The 26868-nt window shown below is 47.6% G+C and overlaps 1 protein-coding gene and 1 pseudogene across 2 annotated transcripts in view; one reads left to right on the forward strand and one right to left on the reverse strand.

Annotated features, from left to right (window-relative positions):
* Window positions 1-468: 468 nt before the first annotated feature.
* The window catches only part of CUNH17orf67 (chromosome unknown C17orf67 homolog), a 28561-nt gene continuing 2161 nt past the window's right edge, over window positions 469-26868 (forward strand). Inside the window, exons 1-3 of one of the 2 annotated variants that reach the window (XM_040244283.1) lie at window positions 469-556; window positions 1463-1563; window positions 24143-24280. In XM_040244283.1, coding sequence (XP_040100217.1) covers window positions 502-556; window positions 1463-1563; window positions 24143-24259 — 273 coding nt within the window. In that variant the 5' untranslated portion in view covers window positions 469-501 and the 3' untranslated portion in view covers window positions 24260-24280. The remainder of the gene's footprint in view (window positions 557-1462; window positions 1564-24142; window positions 24281-26868) is intronic. The other variant, XM_040244284.1, reaches the window with a different exon arrangement.
* On the reverse strand, window positions 11045-17952 carry LOC120866529 (annotated as a pseudogene).

Genomic DNA, 26868 nt, shown 5'->3' on the forward strand with positions numbered 1-26868 from the left:
TGGTCTATCTGGCTCCAAGGTCAGCTGAAAAAAATTTTCCCCTCATCAGGCTCCTGGCTAATTTCCATGCCGACCTCTGAAATTATTGGGGAGGTCAAATTAGACTGGTGAATGGGCTTTGGAAAAATGTCATAAAATATGCAAATGTAAGAGATGATTCCACCTCAGTGAAACAATAGGAACATAAACACAAGCTACTCCAAGATGTCTATGGATCTGTTTAAATGAAATGGTTGTCGCGTGTTGCTCTGTCAAATCCAAGCTCTGAAAGTCATATGACAGAGGGATAATTTCCTTCCTCAGGACGAAAATTTATAGGAATTCAGAGGAAAATATTTTGGTGATCATAATAAAAACTTTGAGTCAGATGACTTTCACATCATGCCGTGAGCGCTGTGAATCAAAGCACACACAGCGTTTGGGCCGGATGTGGCTTCCTTCAAGTAGGCTGGCTCTCCGTGGGGGGATTCATTCTGCGACAGGCAGAGAGGGCCCGGCAGGATGAAGGGGTTCTTTGTGCTTGTGCTGTCTCTCACCTTGCTGATTTTCTTCTCAGGTGAGCATTAACTCCTGAAACCTATTTCTATGCTGACAAGATAAACTGGAATAAACCTATTTTATATTTTTAAAGTATTTTTTCAGAATTTCAAATAATATCTAATACATAATAATTCAATGCTCTTTTTTCCTTAAGAGTGGGCTCCCAGAATTGCTATCATAAGGGATAAAATTTTTTTAATCTTTAAATGTATTAGAATACTAATTCTCAAAAATGCTGATCAATCTTAAAATTTGACATACATTTTTTTCACCGTTTTTTGGGGCGGGCTCTGTGCTGCCTGGCTTGTGGGATCTTAGTTCCCTGACCAGGGATTGAACCTGGAGTTCCCTGCAGTAAAAGTGGGAGTCCTAACCACTGAACCACCAGGGAATTCCCTTGATATACTTTTATTATGATAATATCTTTTAGAGTTTGTGTGATTGTCAAAATTTGATTTACTTTAATTATAATATCTGTTTTGAGGGATCGTGGGTGCTTACCAAGTTTAACATAATCTTGTCATGGGGGAACCTTCTAGTAACAATTTAAACTTGATTTAGTGTGTTGAGGCTTTGAAAGAATCTCACCAAAGCAACCCTGAGGGATAAGAAACACACTGATCAGGAACCTGAAGAAAATGTGTTTAAAGAAACATATCCATTAAAGTAATCGCCACTTTTAGAGGAATGGGTCATCACAGTAGGTAAATAAGTTTTAATTATGCAGCCTTAGCCATCTTAGGAACAATTAAAAATTCCTCTCTGAGCCTTTGGGAAAGCCAGGCCCTCTGAGACAGGTCTCTGTGAAAGAACTTTTGTGTGTGGACCCAAATTGGACTTGCAAATGCTTGGCCTTGGACGGTGAGATGGCGCGTGGATGGGGGTGCCTGAGAGTCCCCGAGGTCCTTCCTGACTTTTTCAGGGGCCTCTCCCATTCTGACGGAAAAGCAGGCCAAGCAGCTCCTGAGATCCCGGCGCCAGGACAGGCCAAGCAAACCCGGATTCCCTGATGAGCCCATGCGGGTGAGTTCCAGGCAGGCTCTGGGCTGTTTGAAGGGAGAGGGAGGTGGCTGGAGTGCTTGTTCAGGGCGTTAGATGGAGACTCTAGAGCCTCAGGTGCAGGGTGACCACCTTCTCACACCGTTCTCTCCCAGAGGCGCCAGCCCCACTCCCCTGCTGTTCACACAGGCTTTACATGGAAACAGTGCAGCCCCCGCTGGGGGCCCAGGATCCTGAGTGGGCTGTCGGGCGGCTCCTCTGAACTGGACGCTCGGGAGCTGTGCCCCGAGGCTGGCGTCAATGCGGCCTTCTCCCTCTTGCCTTGGGCCCCGGGCAGGCTGGCCCAGCATCCAGGACCAGTGGCGATTCTCTGTCTGGGCAAGGCAGGATCTCTGCCCTGCTGCCACCAGCTTCTGTGCTCGCCCCATGCCTCTGATTTCAGGCTGGGGCCTCGGCTCAGCCCTGTAGGATCCCGGTGTCTGCCTAGTTTTTCTGAACCAGGAGCCCCTCTCCTGCCTTCATTTTGTGACTTGTGCTGGGTGCTACAAGACCCTGCCACCCTGGCTTGTCTCGCCTTCCCATGACGGAAGTGCCGACATTCCCACTCAGCTTCCCAGGTGGCTCAGTGGTAAAGAATCCGCCTGTCAAGGCAGGAGACATTGGTTCCATCCCTGGGTTGGGAAGATCCCCTGGAGAAGGAAATGGCAACCCACTCCAGTATTCTTGCCTGGAGAATCCCATGAACGGAGGAGCCTGGTGGGCTACAGTCCATAGGGTCGCAAAGAATTGGACCCGACTTAGCAACTAAGCAACAGGTGAAGGTAAGCAGCAGCGACCCCGGCAGAGTCAGCATGTCTGTGAAGCTGTGTCTGCGGTCCAGGCTGGTCCCCACCCTGCGTCCACGCCAGCCAAGCCCCACACTCACCTCTGTTCACTGTGTCTCTGCAACAAAGCCCCGAGGACCTGCAGCAGCACTGGCTTCGCTCCCTGCGGAATCGAGTGGGCAGCTGGATTAGTCCCTTTAAAAGAAGGCTCTCATTACCGTGCCCGGCCGAGCAGTGGTGGCTGGGGGGAAACCATTTGAGTGTGAATCTCCCCATTTTCCAACTATGGAACTTTGAAGACGTTCCCTCACGTTTCTCAGTACTCTTGATTCAATATTCTCGACTGCAAGAAGAGGGTAACAAATAGTACCACTTATATTACTATGATATCATTGTTATAAACAATAGCGTAAAGCAGCTCCGTTGTGAGAACCCAAGAAGGTAATTCATACGAAGGCACTTAAAAGGGTACTCAGCATGCAGTAAGACTCCTCTGAGTACTAAGTGCCAGCGACGAGGTGCAGCAAGGCTGCAGATGGTCCTCCGGGTTTCTGCTCCCCGAGGGTGGGAGACACAGAGAAGCCAGCAAAGCGCTGTTTCCCAGAATCGCTTAGAAACCAAGCGAGGGCTTCAGACTGTGAAGGGTGGATGTGGCTTTGTTCTTTTTGGTGGGAGAAGCCAGAGGCGGCTGGAGTCTCTGAGTGCAGGAGGACGGCGCTGGCGGGGGCAGACGCGGGAGCAGGGAGGGTGCGGGGGACGCTGGACTTCTCGGTTCAGCGGAGGACAGTCAGGGGATGATCTGAGTGGCGGAGTGCAGACTCGGGCTGTAGGCACAGCGTTTAGAAGAGGTCCGGGAATGAAGTCCGAGTTTGCCGGCGCTCAGAGGTGGGCATAAGCAGAAGAGCCCTAGGGACTCAGGAGGAATGTGAGGGGATAGGGCGGAACCAGGCAGGGGGCCACGTGAGCGCAGAGGACAGGGGTTGGGAAGGGGCAGGGTGGAGGGTGAGCAGGGTGCCTGGCTCCAGGGTCCCTGGGGGGCCGCAACTGGTTCTTTGTGCTTTGGGGGTGTTGTCTGGAGGGGCCGTTCCAGAGGCTCTTCCTCGTGGGCCCCGGAGGCTGGGGGAGGCTGGTCACGGGGCCGGTTCAAGGCCCCCACAGGTGCCCGGGAGATAGGCTGTGCGAGTGGGCCGAGTGGTTTCTCCGCCGGCGCCTGCCCTGAGCTCTGATTGTGGAGGGCCGCCTTGCGGGGATTGGAGGCGGTTTAGGCAGCAGGTGGGCGGGGCGTTAGGCTCCGCTTCCTGCCTCCAGCTTCCTTCCTCCGCCTGTGCCAGCTACGCACGATGCTCGATTCGTCCTCAGACACGGCTTGTTGTGGTCCTTCCATGCCCAGAATGCCCCAGAGCTCCTTCTCTGATTGTTTTCCTCTTCCCAGCTCCTGGTCATCATCAGCCTTCATCGGTGACAACCCTCCGCTTGCCTCCGGCTTTGCTATTTTCTGGACTATCTGGCTTTGGGGTTTTGTTAATTTGGTCGTCTTTCTTAGGTTTGAGCACCGACTCGGGCTTCCCAGGGGGCGCTAGTGATTAAAAACTTGCCTTTCAATGCAGGAAATATAAACGACTTGTGTCGATCCCTGGGTCGGGAAGATCGCCTGGAGCAGGGCATGGCGACCCACTTCAGTATCCTGGCCTGGAGAATTCCTTGGACAGAGGAGCCTGGCGGGCTATAGTCCATAGGATTGCAAAGAGCTGGATGGCAGCAGTGACTTACCATGCACGCACGCGCCACTGACTCATCTTAACTCCTCGAACCTGCCTAATCTAGTTTCTGTGATTCTGTCTCGACTCACCCACCACTTCCTACACATCCTGTGTGTGGTACAGTCCTGCGTGTCCCTCACCAAGACACTGACCTGTGTCTAGAATCCTTAGCCACTCAGTCAAATTTAGGAAAGTGCTTGTTGTGACCTGTAAACATACAGCAAAACATTTAGTACTTGGTTTGTACCTGTAGCTGTCACCCAGGGGTGATTTCGTTCCCCTACCTCAGGGACATCTGCCGATGTCTGGAGACTTCTTGGGTTGTCACAGCTGCTGTGGGAAGGGTTTACTATTGGCATCTAACAGGTTAAGGCCAAGATCGCTGCTAACTATCCTACAGTGCACAGAGAAGCTCCCACAACAAAACTCATCTGGCTCGAACTGGAATAGCGCCGGGGGTGAAGAAGCCTGTCTTCAGTGCTGACCAACCTCTCCCTCTTTCACTGTGTGTGTCTCTCACACTGTCACTCACAATTACCTCCACCCACGCACGGTCCTGGCTGAACCAACACAGTTTCCGGAATCACATCTTTTTTTCCTTAGGAGCATGTTTCTTCACCTTGGCTATGTGCTGGAATCAAATGGGGAGGTTAAAAATATGCCACCTGGGACCCCTCAGGGATGAGTGGCCCGAGGTGTGCCATCGGGGAGTGGGTAGAGGCCCCCAGATGGCACCAGTGTGCAGCTGAAGCCCAGAACCACCAGCCCGGGCCTTCTCCGGGGAGGCCTGCCACGGGTAACAGTGGGGAGCACGTTTAGAAAGCAGTTGAGTGTTGAACTGAGTGGTCTGGGGAGTAGGTGGCTGAGTTCTCTAGATGCAGGTGAGAGAGAGAGCGTGTGAGAAGGTTGAGAGGTCGAGTAGAGAGACCTCCATGCTTCCCAAGATGGGCTCCGAATTACACTCTACATCCGCTGTGCCCTGCTGAGCACCGGACCTGAGGCCAAAGACTAGGCATTCTTGTTTCATTTGAGAAGCATGTGTCTGTGGTATGGATAAGGAAGAACCAGAGCCGTGCAGCCCGACTCCAGTTATCTAATGAGGTTATCTGGCACACGGGGTCTGAGGAGAGGGCCTCGAGCTCTGACCTGAAAGAGGAGGGAGGCTGGGAAGGCTTCCTGGAAGAGCTGAAGCTTGAAGGATGTGGACAGTGTGTGGGTGGGTGAGGCGGGATGAGAGCGCCCCGCAGTGTGATTCCAGGCTATATTCTGTGCAGACTCACTCCGGACTGTGGCCTTTCGACGCGGGGTGAGTCCTTTCCTTTTCCTGGAGTAGCAGTTGTCTCTGTAAAATGCAGAGTTTGGCCCAGAGTCTGGCTACAATGTTCATCCCAGGCTCTAATCTAGAATCTGGAGAGAGCGTCGGGGCGACCATGTTCTTGGTGCCAGTCAGCGACTGACAGGAAGAGCCCACAGCCAGACCTGGACTTGGCAAGGAGCAGAGGGGCTTGTTTGGAGCCCCTGCAGGGGCTTGTGTAGGGGTCTCCCTCAAACGCCAGGCGCCCTCGAGCTGTCCCTGATGCCAGGTGCCCGGCCTCCTGCGCTCGCTGCCTGACGTGGTTCCCCCTGTTTCCCCCCCTTGGTCCCCTCTGTGTCTCACTGCTGACTTTTCCTTTCAAGGGCTTTACTGAGCGCAAGGTGAGCAAGACCAACCACCTGTTGTGTAAAAAGGGGCAACTCAGCCCTTTTTAAAAATTACAGTATTTTTTAGTTGAAGTATAGTTGATTTACAATGTTAATTTGTGCTGTACAGCAAAGTGAGTCAGTTATATATACCTACATATGTATATATATTCTTCTTTCTGTACTACTTTGCATTATGGTTTATCACAGGATATTGAATGTAGTTCCTTGTGCTATATACTTAGTTGCCTTATCGTTTCGATTCAGCCGTTTTAGCTGAGCCACTGGTGGAAGTCACCACCATCTTAACCTGCATCGCTGTCGAATGTGAGCCCTGGGTGCAGTGACCTCTGTTTGTCAGCAGGTCACCAGGAGGCCGTGAGATGCACCTCTGGCTGCATAAACCACACCTCGTGGCTCTTTACCTTTTGCCGAGACCACTTTCTACCCTCCTTCTTTCTTTGTGCAAACCATTTACCTGCATGTTCCTTTGTTAGGGATGGACACACTGTTCTGTGTGTTCAGGGTGGCAGATATTGTGTGTGTGTATGAGAGAGAGTGAGTTTGTGTATGACTGTGTGTGTATAGGATATATATGTACTTGAGGGTGTGTATATATGAAGATATGTGTGTGTGTGTGACTACACGTGTGTGTGTGTGAGCGTTTGTGTATGACTGTGTGTATAGGACATAAATGCATGTGAAGGTGTGTATATATGAAGGTATGTGCGTGTGTATGACTATACGTGTGTGTGAGGGTTTGTGTATGACTATATATGTATGTGAGGTATGTGTGTGTGTACGACTATACGAGTGTGTGTCAGGGTTTGTGTATGACTGTGTGTATAGGATATAAATGTATGTGAGGGTGTATATGTGTGAAGGTATGTGTGTGTGTATAACTATGCGTGTGTGTGTGTGAGGATTTGTGTATGACTATTTGTGTATGAGGAAGTGTAGGTCTGTGAGTGTGTGTGTGCATGAGGGTGTGTGTGTGTGTTTTGGAAAAGGCATTGCAGGATAATGTTTTTTCAGACAGTCTGGATTCCAGTTTCCTCTCTTTTGACCTTGAGTGTCTAGGATACACGGGATGATAGGTGATGAGCATGGAAGGTCCTCTCAGGGCCAGGTTGGGAGGCGCTGGCTGTCCTAGCGGAGTGGACTTTCATTCTGTACTGGGTGGGAGACACAAGGGGTTTGAAGCGGTGGGGTTAAGCTGGCATGCAGGAGCCACTTAGAGGCTCAGGACACAGCCTCGTGAACTCTGGCCTTCAGGTCCCATTATCCACAGGACGTGGGATATTACGTTTTTGGACATGTTATGTAACCTGGAGATGGACAGCTGGACTGGGAGAGATGAGCAGCGTGGGTCTGTCCTTGGGAGCTGAGCCTGGAGACTTATGTGCTCAAAATTACCGAGAGATGGCTGGCGGGTTATTTCATTTTGCTTCTCCCATCTGAGGGACTGTGCACAACAAAACCCTTTCAGAGAGGAGACAGGCCACTGATGAGAGGAAACGGATGGTGCTTTGGGGAGGGATCAAGAATTCAGAATGAAAGCAAATGGGCAGATTTGTAGTCGTCTCTCCTCGGGAGCGTCTATGAAGCAATGTTTATATTCTTGACACTAGGCTTAAATATTGGCAGGTGTTGGCTTCTGTGGGATGATAGGTGTTTTGGAAGCAGGTTCAGACAAGCTTTGCCCACACATTCCGGGGGCTGGACTGCTTTGACAACCTGTATCCTGCCGACTCACAGCAACAGCCGCTCTGTCCTGACTGTGTGGTGGGAAGGACAGAATAACGCCTTTGAAAAGATCACTGGTGGGCCCTCCTTGTGGGGAGGCCTGGCTTCCGCCTCAGAGGAGTGGGAACACCTTGCTGGCACCCTTGATGGAGGAAGGTGAGGACCGAGGGAAAGAGGAAGAGAGCAGCTCTGGGGAAGGAAGCCGGAAGTGTTCTGAGTGTCTGGAGGCAGCCAGGGGGGAAGGGGTGGAAGCCCTAGAGGCGGGGATGGGGAGAGGGGTCGGGGTGGGATGGGTGGGGAGGTCAGAGAGGCCCACCTCTGCCAGAGCTCTCGTGGCAGGAAGTAGCCGACACATTCATTTTATGGCCTTGGCGTTGAGTTTGAACTCGTTTTCTGCTCTGTGACCACCCTCTGTGGCCCTCACCCGGTAAGAAGATCTGCTCTATGTAGCAACCTTGTGTTAGTGTTTCTCTGGGGGAGTGACAGAGGGCAGGTGTCTGCTGTGCAGGCTGAAGGTGGCTGACGAAAGGGGGAGGGACGCACTCGGATCTGGAAGCTGGAGTGATGGGGAAACGCGACCCCCAGGTCTTCAGAGAAGCGGGGGAATTGGGTTCTAGATGTCACAGGAAGGCGACAGGCCCTCTTGGAGGGCTAGGATTCGCATGGGGACAACCCCTCTGGGGACAACCCCTCTGGGGACATCTGGGTGTTCGCTGAGTTCACTTACTCTGCTCTAGGATTTAGGACTGAAGGTTATGAAGACATCATGCTAGAAGTCTCCAGATGCTCAGGTAGGAGAAACAGCCTGAGAAGCGGAGGGAGACAGGGCTGTGTGGAGAGAGGGGCTGGGCTTGGGGTGCGAGGGGAGAAGCTGGAGAAAGATAGTCCTGAGCTTTCCCTGGAGTGTGTCAGCAGTTGCGACTGCACTTCTGCTGATGGTCAGGGTTTGGGGGCTGAACTCTCAGAACTCCAAAAGTGGTCCCCAGCCCGGCTGGCCCACCAGACATGCAGAGTCTCAGGCTCCTCCCCACACGTGAGGGCGGACCTGAGCCGCAGGCTGGGGCCCCAGGGGCACATCTAAGTGGGAGAAGTGCTGTCCTGGAGGGGCGGTCCTTAGCTTCTACTCCCGGCGTCCTGGGGACTGGGAGCAAGCCGGCACTTGTTTTGTTTCGACACAGGGATCCCTCTTGCTTCCCTCTGGGCTCTCTGCTTGAGTGGATTCCTGTTTTCCAGGACGCCTGGCCCCTGGCTTCTCTCTCTGCTCTGTGGTTTCTGCTGCTCAGCCAGTCTCCTTTGCTGGGTTCTTAGCCCTCGACAATCCTTTAAACATTGGAGCATTCCAGGGCTCTGCTCTCTGCCTCTTATAGTCCCCTAGTTGAAATATCACCTCTGCACACTCCTAAGTCCGGCCTGGGCTCTCTGCACGAGCTCCCTCATACAACTGTCTGCTGGGCTGTTTACACTGGAACATCTAGCCAGCAGCTCAGACCTAACCGCTCCCTGCCCTTGCCTCCCCCCTTGGGGTAAGGGGCTGGCCACCTCCTCCTAGTTGTGTGAGCCTGAAATCCAGCATCTGACCACTTCTCACCCTCCCCTGCCACCACCCGAGTGCTGAGAGTGGACCGAGCCACATCCTTTCTGGACCCCTCGGCTTCTGTTCTCAGCAGAGCAGTGAGAGTCAGTTCTTAACACAGTAAGCCAGACCCCATTTTCCCCCTGCTTAAATCCTTCCAGTGACTTCCGGCCTTGCTCCCCAAACTGCCACGGTCCAACAGTGGCCCGCGAGGCCCTAGAGGCTGCCCATTCCCTCTGTTCACTCTTGATCTCTGCCTGCGGTGCATGCCTCTCCCTGCTCCACCCCTGCGGTCACGCTGGCCTCCTCCCTGTGCCTTCACCGTGTCAGGCTTGTCTGCCCCCTCACTGCTGTAGTTCAGGCTACGGGGAGAGCAGGGCTGCCTTTATTTCGTGACTTCTTTACTATCTTTCACTTCTACAAGAAGTGAAACTTCTCGTTCTAGTTCATTTTAAATTGAAGTGTAGGATAAATGTATTATGCTATGGTCTGAGTGTTTGTGTCTTCCCCTCCCCTCCAGTCGTATACTGAAATCTGAACTCCCAAGTGACGGTATCCGGGGATGGGGCTTTTGGGCGGTACTCAGGTCATAAGGGCTCTGCTCTCACGGATTGTAAACGCGATTGGTGTCCTTATGCAAGAGGCCCCAGGACATCTCCCCAGACGCGTCTGCCACGTGAGGATGCGAGGAGATGTCTGGCCTGCCAGGCAGCCCACGTCTGCCCCTGCTTCCACCCTGATCTGTGATCTTCCATCTCCTGGGCTGGAAGAAGTCAGTTTCTGTGGTTGGTGAGCTGCCCAGTCTGTGGAATTTCAGGTTATAGAGCCTGAATGGACTAAGACATGATACAACTTGTTTATTTTATTTAACTCTTCCTGGAACAATGGGCATTGTAGTTATTTCTGATCATGATATCCTTGTACACATGTATGTTTGCCAAGTTCAATGATAAGAAATGAAACTTCTGAGTCAGAGGGTTTATGTAGTTGCAATTGAAATGGGTACTGCCAAATTGCCTTACCAACTCCCATCAGTAGTGTATATAAAAATACCTAGTTCTTTGTATTCTTGGCAACACTTGCTCTTATCAGACTTTGCATGTACAACATTCAAAATGGGAATAAATAAGGTTTTAAAGGGAAGCTCAACTGCATGCTTTTTTATCTGTGTCTCTTAATATTATACACATTTCTTCATATTATTATAACTTTTAATAACCATAATGATAGTAAATTACCCTCTTTTGTTCAATCATTTCCACTATCTTTTTAAATCTAATTTTTCATATTAATCTTTTTATTAAAACTGAGTCTTTGCAATATATTTAAAATGACATATTCCACAGACAAATATTTAAGAGGAAACTTCTTTGTGTATAATTATTGGCATACAAATTTAAGAACGTATTTAAAACAAAGCTAAATATTTATATAAATATAGCCAAGTTGGAAGTGGAAGTCACTCAGTCGTGTCTGACTCTTTGAGATCCCATGGAATTCTCCAGGCCAGAATTACTAGAGTGGGTTGCCTTTCCCATCTTCAGGGGATCTTCCCAACCCAGGGATTGAACCCGGGTCGCCCACATTGCAGGCAGATTCTTTACCAGCTGAACCACAAAAGAAGCCCAAGAATACTGGAGTGGGTAGGTTATCCCTTCTTCAGGGGATCTTCCCGACCCAGCAATCGAACCGGGGTCTCCCACATTGCGGGCGGATTCTTTACCAACTGAGGTATCAGGGAAGCCTGTCCAAGTTGGATATATATCCAAATTCATATCAGTGACCCGGAACACCTGAGTTTTAAGTGGTTGGTTTTCCAGATAGTGTGAAACACTTTTCATCCACTTTAGAAAGGACCCAGGCCATCTAGAAAGAATAACTTTGTTAACAGACACTGTTTCCCAAGGATCACATAGAGGTCTTCAGTGCAATTGCAATTTATCTTCAGAAGCTTCTTCCAAGTGGAGATCTGTCCGTGATGTAAGGAAGGGTTCCCATGTAGCAAGGCTCTAAATAATGGAAACACACCATCAGGAGATCAGTGGTGAATCACTCTCACTGTTCATCATAGAGAATGCTCTCCTCAGCCATGTTTGTAAACGCTGACTTGATATCATTTTGCTTTGTTTTATTTCCATCTTTCCCAATCTGCTTTCAGGGTTTTATTTATCTTCCAGTTTTCCATCCCTTCTGTAAAGAGATCAGTATCTGCCTTTCTGGAGGTCAAAGCTTCCACTCTGGCATCCAGTTCTGCCTGACTTTGGTCTCTTCTTTTCATGACACCCATTAACATTTCACTGTGAAGCACATACTCACAGACAATAGGAAGCAGGGCCTCTGAGAGGCCAGACATCGTTTTCAGAGGCCTTAACGCCATTTGTCAGTGCAGCTGGCAACACGTAGAGCACCAGCCAGATCTCCTTCTGATGCTGACCACAGAATATGAATTGGGTCATATTCTTTCATTTCATCAAAATATTCCCTTTCTTTTTTGCAAATTCTTGGAGATATTTTAATCTATCAAATTTATTTTCTGGCTGAATATTTCAACAGTTATTCATTTCCTTGGATTCCTCGGGGCGACTTTTAGCTCCTCTCATTGATAATGCAGCCGCTCTGTCTGCCCCATCCTGCTGAGTAATTTAGGCCTTTGCTTCTTGCAAGAAGAGAGTTCCCAAGCTTGTGCAATAGGAAAAACTTTAAAGTCCTCATTAACTGTTAGAGTTGGATGATCAGCAACTTGGTTCAAAAATTTGTGCAATGCCTTCCTGCGTGTCTCAGTGATGTCACCATTAAAGCATTCCACTATTCCTTTCACTCTAAACTTTTCTGACAATGGTGGAATAATCAGAGTGGGTTGTTTTTCTTCAAGTTTTTCTTTTAATCAAAGAAAACCTTGATAATGTCTCCTAACTTCAAATTCACTGGAGTCAAATTCTCCATGAGATGTCTTAGTAACAATCCTGTAAGTAATAAAAGTTTCAATTGTAGTAACATGGCTTTCTGTTTCATCAACTGTAACAAAAAGAAGGAGTGTGCCTTAAATTTAATTTTATTTTATATTGGAATATAGTCTATTTACAATGTTGTGTTAGTTTCTGGTATACAGCAAGGTGGTTCAGTTATACATATATCCATTCATTTTCAGTTTATTTTCTCACATAGGTTATTATAGAATTTTGAGTAGCGTTCTTTGTGCTATACAGTAGGTCCTTGTTGATTATCTATTTTATATATAGTAGCAAGTATATGGAGAAGGCAATGGCACCCCACTCCAGTACTCTTGCCTGGAAAATCCCATGGACAGAGGAGCCTGGAAGGCTGCAGTCGATGGGGTCGCTGAGGGTTGGACACGACTGAGCGACTTCACTTTCACTTTTCACGTTCATGCATTGGAGAAGGAAATGGCAACCCACTCCAGTGTTCTTGCCTGGAGAATCCCAGGGACGGGGGAGCCTGGTGGGCTGCCGTTTCTGGGGTCGCACAGAGTCTGACACGGCTGAAGTCACTTAGCAGCAGGAGCAGCAGCAAGTATACGCTAATCCTAAACTCCTAATTTATCCCTCCCTGACTCTTTCCCTGTGGTAATCATAAGTGTGCTTTCAAAGTCTGTGAATCAGTTTCTGTTTTGTAAATAAGTTCACTTGTATTATCCTTTTAGATTCAACATGTAAGTCATATCATATGATATATGCCCCTGTCTGACTTACTTCACTTAGTATGACAGTCTCTAGGCCCATCCCTGTTGCTGCAAATGGCATTGTTTCACTTCTTTTTAGGGCTGAGTGATACTGCGTCGTACACAGGTACTACCTGTTCTTTATCCCTTCATCTGTCGAACGTTTAGGTTGCTTCCATGTCTTGCTTGTGATAAATGAACCTCAGGGTGCATGTATCTTTTATAATTATGGTTTTCTCCAGACATAGGCTCAGGAGTGCGATTGCTGGGTCATATGGTGGTAGCTCTCTTTTAGTTTTTCAAGGAACCTCTGTATTGTTCTCCATACTGGTTACACCAGTTTACATGGCCACCTACAGTGTAGGAGGGCTCCTTCTTCCACTGTTTTTTCTATTATAAACAACAGTCTAAAAGTTTGTTCTTATAGTATTTTTAACATTTTGAATTAGTTGCTAAGGACATATTGTCAGAAAATAAATTACTGGGTCCAAGTATATGAATCTTTTTAAGGCTTTTATTTCCACATTGCTTTCTAAAAGTTTAAAAAGGTAATTCATGCTCTTGTCCTCCAAGAGTGTTCCAGTGGAGGTTTTAAGGTAAAGACATGAGGGGAACATGATTATGGTATCTTAATTTGTAGATCAGTTAGCCGTTTCTGGGGCGGGAGGAGTGGATGCAGTCAGGGAGGATGAGGGATCAAAACTGACTTGCGGGCGTCTGTGTGGACACGTGGGTGCTACTCAATGGCATTGGAAACAGGAGGAGAGGTTATCTGGAATGATGATATGTTTGAAGTTCTTCTCTGACAGGACCTGCCTTTGTACTTGTTTCTTCTGCTCTTGCCTACCTGGTTAACTCTACTTATTTGCAGAGATTCACCTGGAATGACACCTTTTTAAAGAGGATTTCCTGATGTCCCCATCCTCCCACCATGAATTACAGCATCCCCCTGGCTGAGCACTCACAGCATAAACTTGCTATTTCTGACTTAGAAAAACAAAAAACAACCAACCTCTCTCTCTTACTAGACTGCTGTAAACTGCTTGAGCAGATGGACTATTTGTTTCACGTCTGGGCCCCCAGCACCAAGCAGAGTTTGACATTTACTAAATGCTCATGATACTTATTTCCTTTCCTCTGTCTGCTTCTCTCCAGGGGAGAAGTGTTGTAGGACATAACTCTACCATAGAACCTGGAGGTTATTTCAAAGACGTCTTCCCCATGGCCTTCCTTTAATTCATTAAATTTCTCTTAGTCATTCCAAATTTTAGGAAAGAAATTATTGCCAACTGCTGGGGTGAACCATGGAAATTCTCTAAAAAGATGACATCTGAGCTAAAATTATGTCCTTTTTGATTGTATTCGTAAGCACTTGTGTGCCCTGGGAATATGCTTTCCATTTTGGCCTGTGTTCCTTTAAGGAATGTTCTTGTTGGGCAAGTATAAATCATATTAGCTTTATTGTAAATAGTCTTTGTAAAATATGCTTTCATATTTGGCGCCTTGACAAATGTATGTAGTGACTCCATTACCCTTGCGTGCCCCGTGATCTCAAAAACCAGTTCAGAGTGACTGAGAGGCAAATTGTGCGCATAAATGATTTGCCTTCTTTTAGGACTGAGCCTTCTGGTGGCCCTGAGCAGTTAAGTTCTGAGCCACCCTACTGCCTGTATGGTTACCTTGCTTTCACTAATGAGCAAAATACTTCATCCAAATGTCAGTGGATCTTTAATTCCATGCAAATGTCATGGGAAGAAGTTTGCCTTTTTGGAAAAAGATCCCACCTTGATAGATTAACTGTCTAGCTTATGATTCTCAGCTAAGCTCAGGTTCCAGTGGGTTTTTAATTTCATTATCACACCTCTCCTGTGCCATTATAAAGGACCTCTTCCAATTTCTGCTCTAATTACTGAGAAATTATTTACTTAAACCATTACAGTTGGCATTGGACACGGAAAACAGATATTGGTTTTTGTTTGGTTTTCTTCCCCGTGAAGAAAGAAATTTAAAAAAAAAATGAAAACTTATTTTCCATCTACCCTTTCTTTCTTGATCCAGGAACATTTGAGATTATCATTAATGCTGGGCCATTTCTAACCTAGCCAGCACAATTGTTGAATTTGTGGTTTTCAGCAGATTTTCAGTTTGGCTTTTCATCTTTGACTAATGATTGCTTTTAGGCCTTTGTGGCGTATTCATTTCCCTAACATTTTAAATAAATAGTGAAATGTCATGGAAACCAGAGCTTGTTTCTTTCTCTCGCTATGTGTGTGTCTGTATTGTTTTTCTTCAACAATGATTTCAGCCTCTGTTTAGGAGTGTGAAATATATATATATATTTCATTCTTGGATGCTTTTTATGTACATTTGGCCTGGGCCATTATAATGGGCAGATTGACACAGATACCCAGGAACCTCCCAAGGAGGAGTCAGTGAGATTATGGAGAAAGAACAGTCATTTCACTTACTCATTCACTTGTTTGTACATTTCTTCTGTGTGTTTTACTGAGGTCCTACTATGTGTCAGGAAGTAAGTAATATACTAGGTATGTCTTCGTCACTCATCAAAAAGCCAGATAGGTGTTTGGCTGAAAGGGACAAGGATTAAATGGGTAAGGATGCCAACGAGCATATAATTATAAGAGGTGCAGATTCATGGTGGCAAATGTAAGTTTCCCGAAGTTCTAATTTCCCCTTGAAAGCTCAAATTTCATCATTTAGTAACAAGCACTATCAGTTGCTTTTCTGGAAGTGACAAGCTCAGTGCATTCGTTTACGGAAAGATGCCTGCCAAACAGGCACGTGAAACACCTAGTGTAACCCTTGACACCTACATTCCCCCAGGTGCTGTTTCTTGACAAAATCGTCGCACTTTGTTGGGCAGAGAAAGTGCTGCTTGTGCACTTCCTGTTGGTCACCTTCTACGGCTTTACCAGGGCGTGTTTCAGTGAAACTGACCTGTTAAGCATGCCTGGTTTTTATTATTTATTTTAGCTGTGAGTGTGTGATGAAGGACACTGTGACCACTAGGATAGCTGGGTGCCTTTGCTCCTGCAGAGGCGTCAGTTTTACCCACAGTGAGAGGGCTTCCCAAGTGGCTCAGGGGTAAAGAATCCGCCTGCCAGTGCAGGAGATGAGGGAGACGTGGGTTTGATCCCTGGGTCGGAAAGATCCCCTGGAGTAGGAAAGGGCAACCCGCTTCAGTATTCTTACTTGGAAAATTCCATGGACAGAGGGGCCTGGCAGGCTACAGTCCATGGGGTCACAAAGAGTTGGACATGATGGAGTGATTGAGCACACACGCACGTGCACAGTGAGAAAGCAAATGTCTTAATATTATTCAAATGAGAAAGCAAATGTCTCGATATTACTCAAATGAGAAAGCAAATGTCTCAATATTATTCAAAAAGTAGGTTTGACATCATGGACCTGCGAGGGGAGCACAGACCATGCTTTGAGGACCACAGCTTTAGTCTTTTATTCAACAAACATTTATTGAAAGTTTCCTGTGGACCAGTTCCTGGGAGAGATGCTCTGTCCACAACTTCAGGACATGCTCAGGTCTCCCATATCAAATAGCAACCAAAATTAACTGAGGAGGGCTTAGTCAAGGACTGTTTACAAAGATGTGGCAGGATGAAGGGGAACTGACAAGAAATCATAAAGGCTGCAGGGCTGAGGCAGGAGGGTGGAAGGGAAGAGAGTGATTCTGCAGACCTGGAGGGGCAGACCTCTAGAAGCTGGGTCTTCAGGGGAGCAATGCAGACCACCTGCTGGGAGTCCTCGGGGAGGTACCAGGGGAGTCCATATGGACCCCACCTCTCGCCTCCTGCCTCCAGGCCTCTGCTGGCACCTCCTCCTCCAAACCCAACTGGGAGCTGCAGGACAAAAGCGTCTGTGTTGCAGTTCATCAAGGTCAGCCTCTTAGTGCCAAGGGCCAGGTGACGGAAGGGAGAGAATGGGTTTATTTATTTATATGTGGTTGTACCGCGCCACATGAGAGATCTTAGTTCTCTGATCATGGATGGAAACTGCCCTCCCTGCATTGGAATCCAGCGCCTTAACCCCTGGACAGCCAGGGAAGTCTTGAGAATGGGTTTAGAGAGGAAAATGCAGATGATTACGAATTTGGCACAGAGCTTCATTTGTATCATTTTGTTTAATCCTGGAAACACAGTGAAGTAAGTGCTAGTGCAACCTCATATTGCAGACGGACAAATTGAGGCTGGACACTTGGTGGCTGAATGGTAAAGAGTCTGCCTGCTAATACAGGAGATGCAGGTTTGATTCCTGGGTTGGGAAGATCCCCTGGAGAGGAAGATGGCAACTCACTCTAGTATTCTTGCCTGGGAAATCCCACGGACAAAAGAACCTGGTGGGCTACAGTCCATGGGTTGGCAGAAGAGTTGGACACGACTTAGCGACTGATGTGGAAAGCAGCAGTTGTGGTAAGGTCTTGACTGGAACTAGCCCCCGATCCAGACCCAGACCTGACCCTCTTAGCTCTTCCACCACATGCCTGGCAAACAGGCAGGCGAAAAGACAGCAACGCGGGTTTCCTTCAGGGAGCTATTACATGGAACAGCTGAATAAGTAAAGCTATGTGCTGAAAAGTCCTTGTTCCTTATTTATAAGACTCCACGCTGCCTTCCTGTTCCTCCCAGTGACTATTCTTCTGGCCAAAGACTCCGCAGACAGGGCAAGACAGGGCAGGGTTGAGCCCCAAACTCACAAACGTGTCCAGCAAGCTGCTGGGGAGTCCTCGTTGAGTCCCACAAGGAGCCCTCCCAGAAACCAACCCCTCCCCGGCTGTCTCAGAGACTCCTCACCCAGGACACAGGGTACATCTTGATGAGTTAAATGAAAGCAATAACATAATCAAAACAGTTTCAAACTGCCTGAGTCCTGGGGGAAAGAAAACATATTTCAGGAAAATTGGACACCTCATAATTCATTCCTTTGCACAGTCATTAAATTAAAAAAAATGTCTAAAATATCTAGGATGTAGACTTCCTAGAGGATTTTCTTGAAACTTAAAAACTCAGAGTTCTGAACTGGACTGCCTGTTAAAGCTTTATCAATGCCATTGGAGGGTTTTCATGATTTAGGATTTTTAGGTCTGTACCTGCCAAAATTATCTTCTACAGTCATCGATTACCACCTATGTGTATAAGGTGAAAGGCCACTTCTCTGATTAATGGCCTGAAGCTTTGGGTTATCTACATGTGCTCATAGGGACTGTTCCATGCATACTTTGCAGTGATTCCCATCCCATAATTTCAGCACCAAGCCTTATTTCGGGGCAGTGTCGACAACATATATCCATCAAATTGAAAGTCAGTTCTCTGTCTTTCAAAAGGAAACATCAAGTCCGTGTGCCAGCACATGAGCCAACATACACAGCACCTCCACTAAAAAGTCCAATGAGGCCCAATTAAATCCCTGCTCTCAGGGAGAGGTCACTGCTAAGCTGAGTGACCAGAGCTGTGCTGGGGGGAGTCCAGAGAGCTGTGGTGTCACAGAGAATCTGAGAAGCTGCCTGGAGGAAGTAACATCTAAGCTGAGGGCTGAAAAATCAGATTGGGATGAGACAGAGAGCTGGACTCTAAAGAAAGCTGAGCGCCGAAAAATTGAAGCTTTTGAACTGTGGTGTTGGAGAAGACTCTTGAGAGTCCCTTGGACTGCAAGGAGATCCAACCAGTCCATCCTAAAGGAGATCAGTCCTGAATATTCATTGGAAGGACTGATGCTGAAGCTGAAACTCCAGTACTTTGGCCATCTGATGTGAAGAACTGACTCATTGGAAAAGACCCTGATGGCGGGAAAGATTGAAGGCAGGAGGAGAAGGGGACGACAGTAGAGGATGAGATGGTTGGATGGCATCACCGACGTGATGGACATGAGTTTGAATAAACTCTGAGAGTTGGTGATGGACAGGGAGGCCTGGCGTGCTGCAGTCCATGGGGTCACAGAGAGTGGGACAAGACTGAGCAACTGAACTGAACTGAGGAAAAAAAGAAGGCACAGGGGTGTTCTGGGCAGAGAGAATACCTAAAATCAGAGAGCAGAGCAAGCATAGCCCATCCAGGGAAAGATGGAGCACAAAGCTCGTGTGGGGTGATGGTGATGGAAGAGGCTCAGGAAGTGGGTGAGGCAGGATCACCAGCAACCCTGCAAACCACTTTAAGGAATTTTCTTTAGCCCAGTGGAAGCCATTCAAGTATTTTAAGAGAGGAAGCAATTGCATATAAATTTTTTAAAAAGTCACTTTGTGGCAGAATGAAGAGATAGACAAAACCAAACCAAACCAACAGCAGGGATTTTTCACTGTCTTCTTTATAACTTTTAATTTTTACATAATTTCAAAACAGTAATATGTGTCACCTATGATAAAAACAATAAAACCATTTTCATTATTCATATTTTAAAAACCTAAACCTACCTTGGCAAAAGACCTGAACAGATACGTCACCAAAGAACATGGATTGAAAAACAAGCATCTGAAAAGATGCTCGTATCCTATGTCGTCAGGGAAATGCAAATTAAACAATGAGATGCCACTGTATGCCTGCTGGAATGGCCGAAACCCAGAACACTGACATGATCAAATGCTGGCAAGGCTGGAGGACAACAGGGACTCTCTTCCACTACTGGTGGGAATGCAGAGCGGCATAGCCACTTTCAAAGGCAGTCCAGGTTTTTCCTTCACAACTAAGCATCCTCTTAACATATGACCCAGGAATCACGCTTCTTGGTATTTATTCAAATGAGTTGAAAACTTATGTGCAATACAAAAACATGCACATAGATATTTATCTCAGCTTTATTCATAATTGTCAACACTCGGAAGCAACCAAGATGCCCTTCAGTAGGTAAATGGATAAATTGTGGTATATCTAGAAAATGAAATATTATTGAGCTCTAAAAAGAAATGGGCTATTAAACCATGAAAAAATATGGAGGAAACTTAAATGCATATTTCTAAGTAAAAAATGCTAATCTGATAGGGTTATACACAGTATGACTCCAATGATAAGATATTCTGGAAAAGATAAACATTGTTGTTATTTAGTTGCTAACTTGTGTCCAACTCTTTGGGACACCATGAATGGAGAAGGCAATGGCACCCCACTCCAGTACTCTTGCCTGGAAAATCCCATGGACGGAGGAGCCTAGTAGGCTGCAGTCCATGGGGTCGCTAAGAGTTGGATACAACTGAGCGACTTCCCTTTCACTTTTCACTTTCATGCACTGGAGAAGGAAATGGCAACCCACTCCAGTGTTCTTGCCTGGAGAATCCCAGGGACGGGGGAGCCTGGTGGGCTGCTGTCTATGGGGTCACACAGACTCGGACACGACTGAAGCGACTTAGCAGCAGCAGCAGCAGAACAGTGGCACACCAGGCTTCCCTGTCCTTCACTATCTCCCAGAATTTGCTCAAACTCATGTACATTGAGTTGGTGATGACATCCTCTGTCATCCCCTTCTCCTTCTGCCTTCACTCTTTCCCAGAAACAGGGTCTTCTCTAATGAGTCAGCTCTTCCCATCAGGTGGCCAAAATATTGGAGCTTCAGCTTCAGCATCAGTTCTTCCAATGAATGAATATTCAGGGTTGATTTCATTTCAGATTGACTAGTTTGATCTCCTTGCAGTCCAAGGGACTCTCAAGCAAAGTAAACTCTGTCACTATTTCCATTTTTGACCCATCTATTTGCCATGAAATGATGGGACTGGATACCATGATCTTACTTTTTTGAATGTTGAGTTTAAAGCCAACTTTTTCACCTTCATCAAAAGGCTCTTGAGTTCCTCTTTGTTTTCTGCCATTAAAATGGTTGTTGCTGTTGTTCAGTCACTCAGTCTTGTCCGACTCTGGACTGCAGCACACCAGGCTTCCTGGTCCTTCACCATCTTCTGGAGCTTGCCCAAACTCATGTTCATCGAGTCACTGATGCTATCCAACCATCTCATCCTCTGTCGTCCCCTTCCCCTTCTGACTTCAATCTTTCCCAGCATCAGGGTCTTTTCTAATGAGTCAGTTCTTCGCATCAGGTGGCCAAACTATTGGAGCTTCAGCTTCAGCATCAGTCCTTTTAATGAATATTCAGTATTGATTTCCTTTAGGATTGATTGATCTCCTTGCTGTCCAAGGGACTTTAAGAGTCTTCTCCAACACCACCGTTCAAAAGCATCAATTCTTTGGTGCTCAGCTTTCTTTATGGTCCACATCTCACATCCCTACATGACCACTGGAAAAGCCATAGCTTTGACTAGATGGACCTTTGTTTGCAAAGTAATTCTCTGCTTTTGAACATGCTATCTAGGTTGGTCATAGCATTTCTTCCAGGGAGCAAACGTCTTTTAATTTCATGGCTGCAGTCACCATCTGCAGTGATTTTGGAGCCCAAGAGAATAAAGTTTGTCACTGTTTCTACTGTTTCCCATCTATTTGCCATGAAGTGACAGGACCCAACCCCATGATCTTAGTTTTTTGAATTTTGAGTTTTAAGCCAACGTTTTCACTCTCCTCTTTCACTTTCATTAAGAGGCTCTTTAGTTCCTCTTCACTTTCTGCCATAAGGGTGGTGTCATCTGCATATCTGAGGTTACTGATATTTCTCCCGGCAATGTGGATTCCAGCTTGTGTTTGTTCATCCCAGAATTTCTCATGATGTACTCTGCATAGAAGTTAAATAAGCTGGCTGACAATATACAGCCTTGACGTACTCCTTTTCCCTTTTGGAACCAGTCTGATGTTCCATGTCCAGTTCTAACTGTTGCTTCCTGACCTGCATATAGGTTTCTTAAGAGGCAGATCAGGTTGTCTGGTATTCCCATCTCTCTCAGAATTTTACAGTTTGTTATTTATGATCCACATAGTCAAAGGCTTTAGTGTAGTTAAAGAGGCATAAGTAGATGTTTTCCTGCTTCTAAGGTAAACCTGCTGCTGCTGCTAAGTCGCTTCAGTCGTGTCCGACTCTGTGCGACCCCATAGACGGCAGCCCACCAGGCTCCCCCGTCCCTGGGATTCTCCAGGCAAGAACACTGGAGTGGGTTGCCATTTCCTTCTCCAATGCAAGAAAGTGACAAGTGAAAGTGAAGTCGCTCAGTCGTGTCCGACTCCTAGCGACCCCCTGGACTGCAGCCCACCAGACTCCCCCATTCACGGGATTTTCCAGGCAAGAGTACTGGAGTCGGGTGCCATCGCCTTCCTTCGAGACAGTAAAAAGATGGATTGTTATCAGGGGTTAGAGGGGAGGGAGGGATGAAGAGGAAGAACATGAAAGAATTATAGGGCAATGCAAGTATTCTGTACGATAGTCTAATGATGGATACGCGTCACCATGCACGTGTCTAAACCCATAGAATGTACACCACCAAGAGGGACCGCAGCATAAACTCTGGGTGATGACGCGAAGTCGATGTAGGTTCATCTCTCGCAGCAGATTCACCACTCTGGGGCAAGATTTTGATAATCGGGGAGGTTGCGCAGCTGTGGGGTATATGGGAAATGACTGTATTTTTTGCTTCATTTTTCTGTGAAACTACAACTTCTCTGAAACATGTCTATTAAAAAGAAAAGAGAAAGAAAAAACAAACAAGCAAAAAGCACAGTCCCCGCCCGCCCCCCCGCCCCCGATCCTCCCCTTGGAGTTGAGTGGAGAGGAAGGAGGTAAGGCTCGAGGCAGGGAGAGCTCCCCAGACGCCGGACCGTGCAGGAGGGCTGGGGACTGCGGCTGCGCAGAGGCGAAGGGCGGGGGGGATCCGGGAGCACCCACTAGACTTGGGGCTTCACTGGCTGGTGGGGCTGGAGGGTCGGGCAGAGGAGGAGATCCTGGACCTCGAAGACGCTCTGCCTCCTGGCCACGTGGGGCCATAGATGGAGACGCTGCTCAGAGACGGGCAGTACCGAACAACCAGCTGCCCTCTGTTGTGGACACACCAACACGCAGAGCCAGTCACATTTCACAGAGATGAAGCCGCACAACATGTGGTCCTTTGTGACTGGCTTTTCAAACTTAGCATAGTATTTTTGAGGTTCAGCCAGATTGCAGCATGCGTCATTCCTTTTAATGGCCACATAGTATTTCCATTGTCTGCGGATATGTTATATTTTGTTTATCCATTCATCGGTTGATGGACATTTGGGTTGTTTCTACTTTTTGACTTTGATGAATAATGCTGCTGTGAAAAACCGTGTACACACTTCTGTGTGAATATATCCTTTCATTTTTCCCATTGCCTGCCCGTATACTAACTCTATATTCAGCATTTTAAGAAATTGCCAGGCTGTTTTTCACAAAATGCCCCTAGATCCCCAGTAACATTTTTTTTGGCTTTAAAACTTATTTTGTTGGACAGTAGCATATCAACTCCAACTTTCTTATAGTTATCCTTTACCTTTTGAAAAAGAGGATTTTATCACACATGTGTGGTGCCATAACTAGTATATTATTAAGTCATGCATGTCTTCAGCTTCATTAAAGTGATACCACACTATAAACATTGTCTTCTTGGAGTTGCTCTGTTCACTCATGCTATTTCTAAGACTCATCTATGTTTCTGTATGTTATTATAGTCACATTTTCACTGCTGTGTAATATTCTACTTTGTGATCCTATCATAATTTATTCATCCATCATCCTATCAATGGATATTTGAAATCTTTCTACCTGTTTCCAGTATTTTGCTACTACAAATTTATTGCTACTGTAAACATTCTTAGCTTCTCTTTGTCTCAAAGTGACCAGTGACATTCACAACTGGATACTTGTTAGAAATGGAAATTCTGGAGCTGTATCCCAGACTCATTGAATCAGAAAGTCTGCAGATGGGGCCCAGCAATCTATAGGTTTAAAAAATTTTATTTTTATTTATTTATTTCAGTTTTAGTTGCAGCATGTGGGATATTTTTCAGTGGTAGCACGTGAGATCTAGTTCCCTGACCAGGATGGCCTGCCTTGGGAGCGTGCAGTCTTAGCCACTGGACCACTGGACCACTAGGGAAGTCCCAATCTGTAGGTTTCAACAAGCCCTCTACGGGGCTTCTTGATGCCTGATGAAATTTGAGAATCACTGCTCTAGGCTATAAAAAAGAGTGGCATTTCAGGATTCTAGGCAACAGATTGTTTTCCAAAGTGGTTGTTCTATGTAACTCTCCGTCATCAGTGCCTATGAGCCCCCATGGATACACACCCTTTCAGCACTTATGGTTGCTGGTACTTTCTCCTCCCTGGCTGTGCTGCTGTATCTCAGAAGCACAGCCGTACCCTGCACAGGGGCGGCTCGGCCGTCACCATGGATAAAAGCTTCTCTCTGAAATGTGTGTTTGTTTCACAGGAATACATGCACCATCTGCTCCTCCTGGAACACCGTGCTGAGGAGCAGTTCCTGGAGCACTGGCTGAACCCGCACTGCAAACCCCACTGCGACAGGAACCTGGTCCATCCCATCTAAGTGGCTCGGGACCAGCCTCTGGTATATTCCTTCTCCCAGGCCTTCTGTTTCAGGGAGACAGCAGTGAGCAATGCAGGCAGGACTCTGGGGGCCTTTCAGAACCTGACGCTACAGGAACCAGCAGGTCAGCTAGTTACGGGTTGGAGATTGGGAGGAGCGAGGCATGAGAGGTTGGGTGGGGACCAGGTGGAGAGGATCACGGGGAACACGCAGCGGGGGCCTGACTCCTACTGAGTCACCTGGAGATCCCAAGTAGCGGAGGTACGAGACCTCGTTTGCCACCCAGAAAGATTCCCTCTGGAATACAAATCTGGAGAGTGTGGCTTGTTGAGACTTGGGTATTTCTGGGGGCGGGGGGTCAACATCCATGGGCTTGACGGATGACATCACAAGGGTCACCACTGTCACCAGAATCAGAAACTTATTTTTTTGCTCGATCTGAGTTCCCCGACCAACGATCACACCCAGGTCCCAGGAGTGAGAGCACGGAGTCCTAACCACTAGACTCCCTAGGACCAGCGCCTTCTTTACTGCCTCTGGGTCTTCCAGCCCGGGACCCTGCCCAGCCAGCCCAGTCTTCCCTCCTCCTTTGGCTCTGCCCTTTCAGTGCCCCTGAGCTCGACGGCTCAGCCTTCTCAGCACGCCCGCGCCCTGCACCTCTGTTCCTGCGAGGGGCTGCTTGCTGGTCCCCTCGCTGTCCATCTGTGTCCATCTCCTCGCTCCCTTTCCAATTCTTGCCAGATTACACAGCAAAACCCCTTCAGAGGGGAAGCCTGGTGAGTTTCCCTTCTCCTCTGTCATGTGAGTGGAGTAAGCAGGACAGAGTATACAGCTTGACGCTTGGTCAGCTGTGGTTAACAGCCGTCTTGTTTCCTCATTGCTCATTTTGTGCCACTGTGAGTGGACACATGAACATCCCCGTCAGAGGATCGCACTTTGTAATTTTCAGGGTGCTGTTACACAAAACCTCTCATCTGGTCCTCTTAGCATCCTTGGGTCACTGCAGGGCATGACTTTTAATCCCTTTTTCCCCCCCTTTTTAAATTTTGGTTGTGCTGGGTCTTCGCGGCGACGCTCAGGCTTTCTCTAGCTGCAACAACCAGGGTCTACTCTTCGTTTCGGTGGGCGGGCTTCTCCCTCCAGTGGCTTCTCTTGCTGCGGAGCACAGGCTCTAGGCACACGGGCTGCAGGAGTTGCGGTACTCAGGCTTAGTACTTGTGGCTTCTGGGCTCTAGGGCACAGGTTCAGTTTTTGTGGCGCACGGGTTTAGTGGCTTCGCAGCGTGTGAAATCTTCCCGGGCGGCTTGCTGAACCTGTGTCCCCTGCATTGGCAGGCAGGGTCTTATCCACTGGACCACCAGGCGAGTCCTTAATCCTGTTTTATAGGGGATTTAACTGAGTGTGATTAAGCTGCTAACGCATGCCAGCCCGTGGCTGCTATGGCTGTCTTCTGACAGCCCCAGATCCTGCACGCTTTCTGCGGGCTGTACTGCTGGGACCTGTGTGTGTGTTTCAGGGGTAGATGGGGCATGGTCCTCCCGAACAGTGAGAAGAGCATCTCCGAGGAAAGGAACAGGAATTCTGTTTTTGAGGTCTAGGGGCTCTGCTAACATCCTGCTTTGGTCCCTCCAGGCTCTGAGCTGGTTCCTTCCTCTGCCAGAACTCGTTCCTCCCCTGGCACCTAAGACCTTTGTCCTCCAGAGTCAGAAGCGCTTGCTTGCAGGCTCCATAAGCCCTCAGACTCTGGAACCTGGTGGACCTGGGTTTGGCACCCTTGTGTTTCTGCTCCGTGACCTTGGGCAAGTCCCCTAGCCTCTCTGAGTCTCTGAGTTGGGGTAGTGATGATGTGTAGAGCCGGGCACGTAGTGACTGACTCTACGAGCAGGACCCCTTGTCAGCTTTGGTGCAGGCCAGGTTAGAGGAGAGCCTTCCAGATTGGAGAGCCTCAGGGCAGCAGCCTTGCCTCTGGTGGCGGTGGTGGCGTCTCCTGCAAAACACAGGATTCCGCGGGTGCCACGCTTCAGAAGACCAGGAAGCAGCTGGGGGTATATAGCACTCTGACTCCGCTTTGGAAAAAAATATTCCTCACTTCTCTCTCAGCTTCCTCATTTGTAACATGCCCCTCATATGACTATTCAGAGCATTAAAAAGTCAGGGCATGGAAATTAGTACTGCCCTGGCACCTGCTAGGAAGTGTTCAGGAAATGACAGTTTGGTAGCTGTTTCCCCTGCCCTCCTCCTCCCCACTTCTTCTTTGTCAACATCATCATCACATTGACATTATTTTCTTAAAAAATTAAAAAAAACTTTCAATTTTATATTGGAGTACAGCCAATTAACAATGTTGTGATAGTTTCAGGTGGACAGCAAAGGGTGTCAGCCATACATATATATGTATCCATTCTCCCCCAGACTCCCTTCCCATCCAGGCCACTCAGTAACATTGAGCAAAGTTCCCTGTGCTATACAGTAGGTCCTTGTTGGTTATCCGTTTTAGTTATAGCAGTATGTACTGTGGATCCAAACCCCCCTAACTATTCTTTCCCTACATCTTTCCCCCTGGTAACCATAATTTCCTTCTCTAAATTTGTGACTCTATTTCAATTTTG

Source organism: Oryx dammah, unplaced genomic scaffold (assembly GCF_014754425.2).
Source record: "Oryx dammah isolate SB20612 unplaced genomic scaffold, SCBI_Odam_1.1 HiC_scaffold_8, whole genome shotgun sequence".
Taxonomy (NCBI): Eukaryota; Metazoa; Chordata; class Mammalia; order Artiodactyla; family Bovidae; genus Oryx; species Oryx dammah.